Here is a 10,852-nt window from a genome sequence, read left to right as displayed (position 1 = left end):
AGAGAGAGAGAGAGAGAGAGAGAGAGAGAAAGAGAGAAAGAGAGAAAGACAAATCAAAGCTGGCTTCAGGTCGGGGGAGGTGTTTGTTCCGGAGTAAGAGCGAGATTTGTCTGAAGGGAGCAGACCTTCTACAGATGCCTGTGACATCACAGAGTCACATGTCACTGTAAAAGTCCTGTCCAATCAAGTTGTGAGACTTGTGTCTCACTGAGGTGTGAGGTGAGACCTCCTGGAGATGGGTGTCAAATAGCTGTCTTTGTTTGGAGAACAAAGAGCATGCAGAGAAGGAAGACTTTAAATGTCCAGGTTAGGCCCCCTCCTCTTCATCCTGTACATTGTCACCCTTGGTCAAATAATCCGTTGTCATGGACTTCAGTGTCACTGCTTTGCCGACGACACTCAGCTCCACATCTCCACCGAAGCCATCACTCCTGCTACTCTCTCCACCCTCACTAACTGCATCACTGAAATAAAATCCTAGCTGCAAACCAACGTTGTCAAACTTGACTGTGACTAATCAGAAGTCATCATCATCATTCCCAAATCTCTTAACAAATCCACCCATAACTTCCTTCTCTCAATCGACAGTTGCACTGTGCTCTCCTTCCGCCATGTCCGTAACCTTGGTGTCACCTTTGAACAAACCCTCTTCTTTGACCAACATATCAAAAACATCACCAACACAGCCTTCTTCCATCTCAGGAACATTGCCCGCCTCCGCCCATCTCTCTCAAGGAACTACAGTATATCCAGAACTCAGCTGCTCGTCTTCTCACACACTGCCGCGCCCGTAACCACATCACCCCCGTCCTTCATAACCTCCACTGGCTCCCCATCCCCCAGCATATCCACTTCAAACTCCTCATCATTACTTACAAAGCTCTCCACAACCTGGAGATCTCCTGAGCTCCTCCACCGGCACACTCCCGCACTCTCAGGTCTACTGGTGCCAACTTCACCCTTTCTGCATTATTTCCCTGTCTACCTCCCAATGAATTAGTTCATCTCCTTTATTTTATTGCTGTTGTTCTCTGTGAAGCATCTTTGAGTATCCTGAAAAGCGCTGTATAAATCCAGTGTACTTTTATTATTATGATGATGTTGTGGTAATTCATGTAGGTCCTCTGTAGCCTGGAAATCCAGACCCAAATCTAGAAAGATGTAGGGTCATGCTATGAGTAATGAAAATGGCCCAACTCGAGGGGCGGCACCAAGCATGCATTTGAAAATATCACTGCATGCAATTGGATAACACTACAACCAATCAGAACAATACACGGGGTGACGTATACGCTTAGCTACCAGCGGAGCTAACTGGTAGATTAGACTCTTGCTGTATCCGGTCGGCAAAACAGCAAAAATGTCCCTCTTGCAAAGGAAAGATTCGAGCACTGTTTTCTGTTCCTCTTTTATCAATCAATCAATCAATTTTATTTATAAAGCCCAATATCACAAATCACAATTTGCCTCACAGGGCTTTACAGCATACAACATCCCTCTGTTTTTAGGACCCTCACAGCTGATAAGAAAAAACTCCCCAAAAAAACCCTTTAAGGGGGGAAAAAAACGGTAGAAACCTCAGGAAGAGCAAATGAGGAGGGATCCCTCTTCCAGGACAGACAGACGTGCAATAGATGTCGTACAGAACAGATCAGCATAATTTTAGAGAAAAAGCCAAGTCTAACTCGTTCATTGTAGCGGCCAAAGCCGTTTCAAACAACTGGTGTTCATCTGTAGCCATCTTGCAGTGTTTACTGACTGATTCTGGACTTCGTCGTCGCAGCGCTGTCGTCATCTGTTTAGCTTGTCTCTGGCCCGCCTATATCAGATACACCGATGTGATTGGTGCAGCTCGGCTACAACGGCATGGGTAATGAGCATCATTACTGATTGCCAGAGTGACTCGCTGAGCAAATTCAAATTGTGCTCTAGTGAGAACTCTGGATTTCCAGGGTAGGTCCTCTGTAGACTAGAATAGAATATCTTTACTGTCCACTAGGGGTGGCAATTTGTCTCCACTTCACCAGACACAAAAGACACCACTGTAAAAAGCAGACAGTTGGTAAGACAAGCTAATAAAGTCATTAACAAACACTTAAACACATTAAATCAGCTCATTGTTTGTCAGTGTTTAAGTCTCATCATTCACTTTGTTGAGTTAAAGAGGCAACAGATAGGATTCGTTTTGTTTTAGCTTGGCACCACTTAGCGTCAGCGGTGTTGCTCGCACTGTCGCAACGACCAAATTGACCGTGGGGATCAGAGATAATCAATAAAATGTAGGCTGTAAAGCCACCAGTATAACTCTGGCTGGTGCGGATGCCTGTGAAGCTCATAAACCTGCCATACAAACACCAGTTTGTTGCACGTATTCATGGTTTCCCAAGCAGATGTACTGGGATGCATTAAGATCAGTACTTATTGACGTCCATCACTTTTGAGATGCCCACAAACTTTTATTGTTTCAGGGGAGCTTACATCTCTTTAAGGAGAGCTGGTTCCACCGTAGTTTGAACACTGAACACCTCACATTAACATGTTGACAGTTGGAACGATGTATTAACCGAATACTTTTATTCAATAAAATATCAGGTTATTTAAACAATAAAAATCAGTACAGTCAATATAATAAGTCACAGGCTTAGAATACACACAGAACCACCGTAAATAAAAACCATCTAAGTTGTGTATTGAGAAATTAAAACACTAACTTGATGGTGTTACAGCAGAAGTAAAAAAAAATGGGAGAATGAGCAGAGGAATATTCACAGTGTTTGACAATAACAACTGATGAACTGTAAAAAACAAAACAGGAGATCAGTGACACATTGTGGTAAAGATATACTGTATACAGAGACATGTACGTGAAAAGATGTTCTAGCAGCACTGGCTGTAAAATGATGCTCCTTCATAACATCTTGAATCTAATTCTGTCTTAGGATACTCAAGAGAAATGACCGAGGCTGGATGTCATAACAACAGTTAATACAGTTTATCGTCTCAAACCTATTATTTAAAACTTTTTGTTTAACCTGCTGAAACATTGTTTAAAAGACCACAGACTCGTGTTGTATTCATACTCTTGGTTTTTTAAGGACTGTGCTGTACAGTACAGATGAATCCTCCGCAGGCTCTTCTTGTATTGATCTGTGAATGAAGAAAAGACTTTGAGAATTATTTTAAGAGCTCAGAAAACTCCCAATATTAATCAGAACAGGTTTAAAAAATAACAGAAGGATTCAGCTGCAATAAAATGATGGGAATTATATTTATGTGGCAAAGAAAACTCTCATGGACTCACTCTGTGGCAGCACCGGCACAGTTAAAGTTAACAACAGAGTACTCCACATCATCCTCGTCCTCTTCTTCCTCCCTGTGTCTGTTGGGTTGGTTTAGCCTGACGTTGGAGTAGAGAGGATCTTCCTGGTTTTTAGAGAAGCTCACACTGGCATAGCAGAGGTCGTCCTGCTGCTCTGATGGTGTTCTCTGTCTTGGAGCTGGAGGAATGTCATACACTGCACCCATGTTTGCCTGTAGGGTAAACAGCACAAAGACAAGAGTTCTTGAGTCCTTAGCTACACAGGTAAAGTTGTAAGTATGATTTGTATTGCCCTGTATAAACACAAAATGATCGCGTAGTAAAATATTGCAGGGTTAAAGGTGATTGGGTTATTTCACATCTCCAAATTCCTGGTTTCAACCTTTATTTCATGTTCCCTCTTGTGGATTCAGGCCTCATTTTCAAAGCCAAATGGTGAACCACAGGTTTGAGATCACTTCTGTTTTGACGTTGTAATTCCTACTAATCACCAGCAGAGGGCAATAAAGTTCAAGGATTACCTGATTCCTCTTTTCTTTACAAAACCCAAACATGTACGTGTAGATGAAGAGGTACATTAAAGGGCCAAAGACACATCACCCAAAATATTCATAACATTATCTCACGTATCAGCACTTAATCATTTAAGACTGAGCAAAGGGGAAAAGAGTATAACAAAGACATACGGCTATGGGTTCATCAAATGGAAATAAACAGGATCGACTTACATTGTGTTTTTCTGTCTTAACAGACGTAGTGCATTATAATGCAGCTTCAGACTGCATTTCAGTCATTACAAAGCACTCTGCTGAGTTTAAAATTGATTTTAATGTTTTGAGAACAAAGTTTATAGTCTTCTCAAAAGCTCATGCACAGTTGCGTGGTGATTTTAGTATCATACACTTCATACAAGTACCTGGGTATATGAATAGATGACAAAGCTTTCATTTAATGTACATATTGCTACTCCTGTTAGCAGGGCCGGAGTGGGACTCATTTTCAGCCCTGGAGTTTCATGGCTCAGACCGGCCCAGTTTAGAGCACAACCTATTATAACCTGACATGTTAAGTCTACAATAGCGCACTGTTCTCTAAAAGCCTTGTAATTCAGTGTATTTTTCTAAAATATTTCCAGTTCAGTGCAATAAGGGTTGCTTCACAATGTAGATTTATTTCAACAAGAGTGCACATCCCCAACATTATTCTTAACAACACAACATCCTTTACAACAATATCGGTATCTATATTCTGTTCAAATAAGTGTTCACAGATATCCAAACCTTAAAAATGAAATAAAAGAATAAATAAAAATATTAAATATGAAAAAAAAAAAAAATCTCTAATAACACTATCTCTCAGGGTTTTCCCTGGGTTTTTTCGAGACCAAGGTGGCAAAGGCCTGTGGCAGAGGGCATCTTGACAGCTGTACTTATAGATACGGTCACCCCCCTCTATTAAATATGAAAGGAGCTGACTTGTATAATGAGAACAGACATGTCCTGTGATTTTCAGCCTTCTATGATTATATTTACCCTTTACAGCAGGCACATCCTGACAGCTGAGAATATTACTGTCAGGTATTGCCCCCCCCCTCTATTAAATATGAAAGGAAATCACAGGACATGTCTGTTCTGATGATACAAGTCAGCGGCCCTGAAATGTGTGTTTCTCTTCTATAATACACATTCTACATCTCGGAGGTGACGTCTTTCCACATACGGGCTTCCTTCACCTTTTAAACAGGGCAGAGCTTCGTGGGAAACACTAGGAGAGATACAGCCCGAAGGGGAACCAGGATCTGACACAACACCGGAGGAAGCAGTAAAGATTGGCTTTTATTTTAGATGACCATTACTGTGTAATACTGTGTAATTACACAGTAATATCAGAGTAATATCAGACCACTGAATGCCGCTACTGACCAATCAGAATACAGCCTTTAATAGAGCCGTGTAATAAGGTGACATATTGTATATGCATGAAACCTCCACTTTATGTAGCCTTGATTCAGTGTACCATGTATCTCTATGTTTTATTACAAATGCAAAGTCACTTACTCATCACTGCATTCTTTATGATTTGGTGGGTTGGACATCATTGACCACTCACAGACAACAGCACTGGTATGTTTTTATCTATAAAGCATTATTTGTCAAATTTCTGGCCGACCTCTGCACCCTTCTGTGTGTCAGCTCTGGTAGTCACCAGCTACGCTCCTCCAGGTGGTTGCTTTTTAATGTACTCTGGTTTTTAACAGATGTGGGGAAATACCTGAACTCTTCTTCCTCACCTGTGCGTTGCCGTCTGGTCTCTGTCTAGGCTCGGGGGTTTGTTTCAAGGACCTCTTTCTTCTGGATAGGAAAAAAATTAACAAGCAAATAAATCATCAAATAAAATGACCAAATAACCGACTGGATTTAAGATGCGTACTGAAAAAAGTCATAGAAAAATGTAGCTGCTTACCTGATGAATAGAAAGGCTAAGACGAATATGATAGCCAGAAAAATAGCTGTGATTGATCCAGCAGCTACTGATTTCATTGATCCTGTGAAACAGCAATCAAACAGAGCAATTAGTTATGGAATTACAGGTTGTTTTGGTCCATTAGCAACTGATAATTACACATTAAATCATAGATCCTCAGACAGAAGCATTCTAAGTAGTGACATGTGAACTGTAGGTTTGCTTTGGTGTCCCACAAGGTGAAAATTATCATACCGACTGCACAAAAATAAGGTGTTTAAAACAGCCCATGTGCCAAAAACAATATTGATGGTCCTTAATGCTTGGACAATTGTGTGTCCAACTTTGACCATTGTTGTACCTCTGGCTAAAGAATTATGTTGGACTTTTTAGTAACAGTATAAACTCTTTGTCTTGGACTCTGGAGCAGCTCTGTCAGCTGATCCCATTGTGGTGATTAGGCAGATCGCCTGACGAGGAATGCTGCCACCTCCAGAGGAATCTAAAATGCACCCATGGAGAGGTTAGGGAAATGGAGGTTGAGATGCTACAGGGAGGGACTTAGAGATTCTGGCAAAATGTCAGACAACTTAAAGGTCCAGTGTGTAGGATTTAGGGGGATATATTGGCAGGAATTTAATAGAATATTATAAGTATGTTTTCTTCAGTGTGCAATGACCTGAAAATAAGAATCTACATAGGGAGTAGGTATTTATTTATGGAAATTGCTATGTTGCACTGCCATGTTCCTACAGTTGCCCAGAATAGACAAACCAAACACTGGCTCCAGATAAGGTTTTCGTGTCAGCCACCGTAGTGAGGAGCCCATCTGCAATATGCAGCGTTGGGCTTACACTGATTTGTAACGTAAAACGGCTTTAACGGCTTTGTTTCTAGTGGTTTAAATCACCTGGTCTGTTGTTCTGAGGAGGAGGAGACCTTCCCAGATAATTTGGCTCACGGTAAAAACCTCCTGAACATCTGAATCAGAAAAAGGTGAGCACACATTTGTCACACTTGTTATTGACTCAGTTTTTGATGGTCATGGACAGAATCTGTAGGATTTTTGGATTACATCTCTGCTTTATGCAGATGACATTGTTCTTCATCAGTTTGTGACTTTCGGGGCACACTGAGATGGCTGAGTGTGAAGCAGTTGGGTTGAATTTCAGCACGGCCAAGTCTGAAGCCGTTCTACTCTGTTGTACAACAGTGGTCGGTCCCTTTGGGCTTGGAGCACTTTGCTGCCCCAATTAAAGTAGTTCAAAAAAGGCAGACATGTTGACAGCTATTTGAATTCTCTGCTAGGTAGTTGAAGATTGCAGATCTAAACGAGGTGGTGTAACTAAAGAAGGCTTGTACTGTGATTAGCTTGTTTAACTGGAAGGTTAAGATAAAGTGTAAGTGATTGGGCTATGGGCAGACACATTAGTATGACTTACTTGATACAATAATCAATTGTAAAGTGGAGTTATGCCGTCCTCTCTTGTTCTCAGCTTCACAGTAATAATTCCCACTGTGTTCAGCTCTGATGTCAGTGATGGCAAAGATTGGCCCCAACGCTTTTGGTGAGTCGTCATCCTCCTTGTACCAGGTATAGTTAGCTGCTGGCTTAGCGTCACTGCTACAGGTCAGATTCACTGAACTGCCCTCCACTATCTCAGCAGAGGGACTCACTGACACAGAGGGAAGCTTTGGAGCATCTGGAGGACAAAATGTTTCAAAAAGTCAATTCCTAATATGTGCACACATACTATTAAAAGCTGATTTTTAAAAAAAAAAAAAAGACTGGTTTTAAGCTGAGGGAAACAAGGTCATTATTATGACTGCCACCTACTGGAGGGGTACCAAATAACACATACTGCCATAACGTATCTGAGGCCTTTTCAACTAATTCTTCACTGGAGATCACAAAGCTGTGCTGCAGGTTCCCAACATGGTCGCAGAGAAACTGTGTGTGGACAGCTGATTGTTTTTAATCCTCCAGCTGCTTTCCCCGGACATTTTCAAGAACATTTTTATGTGTGCTTTATGTATTTTTTTTTCCATGACAATTTTTCATTGTCTTTTAGTAAACAGTGTTTTATTATTTTAACTTATTGGTTTTTTTAAGGTCTTATCTACACTACTTGTGGGTTTTTAGTAACTGTAACTATTTTTGTAATAGATTATTTTTTGATTTTAAAATCTCTACCCCCTCTTACAAGTGCACCAACAGAAAGAATAGCCCCCGAAGGTTGTTGTGTGTTGTCATGTCATTAAACATTACATTGTAGAAGCGTGCCAGTGATCAGCATATCTGGGACTGTGCGTTATCATGTTTAGTGTGTTTCCTTTAATATACCTGCAACATCTAAAATGTATCCAGTTATGCTTTTGCATCCTACGGCTGCTTGAAAGTTGCAGGAATGAGAAGTTGGCCTCTAGTCTGTTTTTTCCCCCATCCTGGTGATCAGCACATCTGGGTGGTGTTAGTATATGTTGGATGTGTTTCCGTTCACTTCCCCTACAACTGCAGAGCAACGCTGGCACAGAATGTTGTTGTTATGCATAACTCCCTCTGACCGGCACACTGGGAACAGGCAGGTGGGCCTGCAGCTGCAGTGTATTAAAGGGGAACTAATGTTTTTTTCAACCTGGGCCCTATTTTCCAATCTACTTTTGTCTAAATGAGTGATAGGATGTTCAATATTTGACATTTGACCAGATCCAGTTGGTCAAAATTGGGTAAAAATTCAGACATGTTTGTTGTGGCAAGTCAAAACACTCAGAGAGTGAAAGTCTGGCTCTGAAATCTCACGTCTCCCAAGATTTGAGTTGCTGCACGAAGTTACCGCTGGAGTGACCTTACAAACGCGAGGAGTTACTCTGTTGGAGTAGTCTTGGCTGAATTTTTACCCAATTTTGACCAACTGGATCTGGATGAGCCATTTGAATTTGATGACCGCCCTGGATCTGGATGAGCCATTTGAATTTGATGACCGCCCGTATTTATTTGAACTCGGAGTACATGTACATGCAGATGCAGAGCTCATTGAAACTGAAGAGCGGATGAGGAGAGAGAGGGAGCAGTAACAGGCAGAGGAACATGTCTGAATCCAGCTAAAGGTAAACACAGACGTTCATTCCTCCTTTCCGTTATGTTGTCAGATAATTACACTAACAATCCGAGCCTATCTGTGTGAAAAAAATTCACTTTTAGTGGACGTATTTTGACGTTATTTGACGCTGTCTGAGTGCCCTATTATTTAATATAGCGCATGCTCATGGGCTGCAGGCCGGTCAGCCCTAGCTTCGTACTGGAGAAATGTCAAATATTGAACATCCTATCACTCAGCTTCGTACTGGAGAAATGTCAAATATTGAACATCCTATCACTCATTTAGACAGAAGTAGATCAGAAAATAGGGCCCAGGTTGAAAAAAAACATTAGTTCCCCTTAAATGTGCGCTCGTCATAGTGACTTAATCACACACCATTTCATTTGTTGCGCAAACCTCAATATTTGTTTATTGTATTTCATATCATAGGCCCACAAATATTTATCCATATCTGGATTATGAGTCATAACTTAAAGCTGTAAGTTCTGTTACGATGAAAATGTCTCAGTTAGGCGAACTGAGTAGGTATTTATGTCCTGGTAGTTCTGTGTGGGTTTATTGCCAGTGTTATGACTCTGTAAGAATCCTACATACCATCAGGACATTTCCCTCTGTGGCCCCATTTGTGACGCCAACACTTCCTGCGTCAGTTTATAATTTGGTTAGCTTAGTGTTCTACAAAAATTTTAGGAGATCAAACGGTTTAGCCATTATCCAGCAGCATCTTTTCAGTGTCTTCAAAAGCATTTTCTCGATATCTTACTTTGTAGTTGGACAAATAAAATGTTAACTTGAATCAAAGCCAAATTCTTAGCTCCAATATTTTTACAGTTTCTGCTCTATTCTTGTGATTGGTTGGACACTTTGTGGGAATATTGGACTAAAACACTGGTTAAACCCTGGGCAAAGATTTTACGTCTCTTAGCAGAAAAACTTTGGAGGCTGATTTGTGCAAATAGGACAGCTGAAGCCTGACATTGCAGCCCTGTCTTCAAGAAATTATCTTTATAGACAACTAATTTGAAACAGCAAATATCTTTTGAGGAAAATGCAATGCAGAGCTTATTAAGTTTTCTATCAACATAATGAAGGAATGTTAGGCTACTAATTGAATATAAATGTTGATACTGATCATATCAACAAAATGTGCACTGACAGCTCATTTATATTTTCAGTAAGATGTTCACTGAAAACATATTGTCAGTTGTTTTCCACCAAAAAAGCAATCAGGCAGTCTTGCTATAAAGTATCCACTCATATTGACTACAGCATTATTTTTTAATTACATTTTTTTATTAGCATTCAACCGAAATCACTATCCAAAGTGCTTTTGTTGCCTAAACCTATGACAGCCTTCTGATGACCTGAATGTGGTGTTTCGTCACCTAAAAGAAACGTGGTCTCTAAATATTTTCCAGCAGATGTCTTAGTTACAACATTATTGAGCTAACTGGAGTAGTTTCATGTCGTATCCCACAACGGGAGGCTTTTAACAGATGACGTCCTGATGTTAGCTTTGCTGCTAGTGTTAGCTGTCCAACCTGATCTCACAGAAATATGTGAAATGACCACGACCTCTTAACACCGCATTCGGTGGTGGCAGCACGTAATGGGTTGAAATTACGTGCTGCCACCACGAAAACAATGCCAATGTAAACTCAATTAGAATCCTCTCCCGTGGTGGACACACGGATTCCCTGATTCAATCACGTCACGTCAACCTGGTTTTCCTCAATGATATCTTTAACATTCCTGTATACACACAAAAACGCAGAAGTGTCCTTGATATTAAAACGGCAAATATATTCCTCTGTTATAATTTCCCACCAATAATAATAATAATGATAATAACGTGATAGTTCGGCTGTTCTAGATATTTGTTATAGCCTATTCAAATATTCAATCCCAAAAACGCCGTTTCTAGAGAACTTGCTAAAATATCTGAAATGAACCATCATGCCTACTTTTT

General features: G+C 40.6%; 1 protein-coding gene across 1 annotated transcript in view; it reads right to left on the bottom strand.

Moving 5' to 3' along the window:
- Window positions 1–2,555: 2,555 nt before the first annotated feature.
- The window catches only part of LOC126390946 (B-cell receptor CD22-like), a 31,445-nt gene continuing 23,148 nt past the window's right edge, over window positions 2,556–10,852 (bottom strand). The window contains exons 7-11 of the mRNA XM_050045467.1: window positions 7,225–7,485; window positions 5,783–5,864; window positions 5,610–5,670; window positions 3,302–3,531; window positions 2,556–3,147 (exon numbers count right to left, since the gene is read on the bottom strand). Coding sequence (XP_049901424.1) covers window positions 3,075–3,147; window positions 3,302–3,531; window positions 5,610–5,670; window positions 5,783–5,864; window positions 7,225–7,485 — 707 coding nt within the window. The 3' untranslated portion in view covers window positions 2,556–3,074. The remainder of the gene's footprint in view (window positions 3,148–3,301; window positions 3,532–5,609; window positions 5,671–5,782; window positions 5,865–7,224; window positions 7,486–10,852) is intronic.

The sequence above is a fragment of the Epinephelus moara genome, chromosome 5, assembly GCF_006386435.1.
Source record: "Epinephelus moara isolate mb chromosome 5, YSFRI_EMoa_1.0, whole genome shotgun sequence".
NCBI lineage: Eukaryota > Metazoa > Chordata > Actinopteri > Perciformes > Serranidae > Epinephelus > Epinephelus moara.
This window is presented reverse-complemented; position numbering and strand designations above follow the sequence as displayed.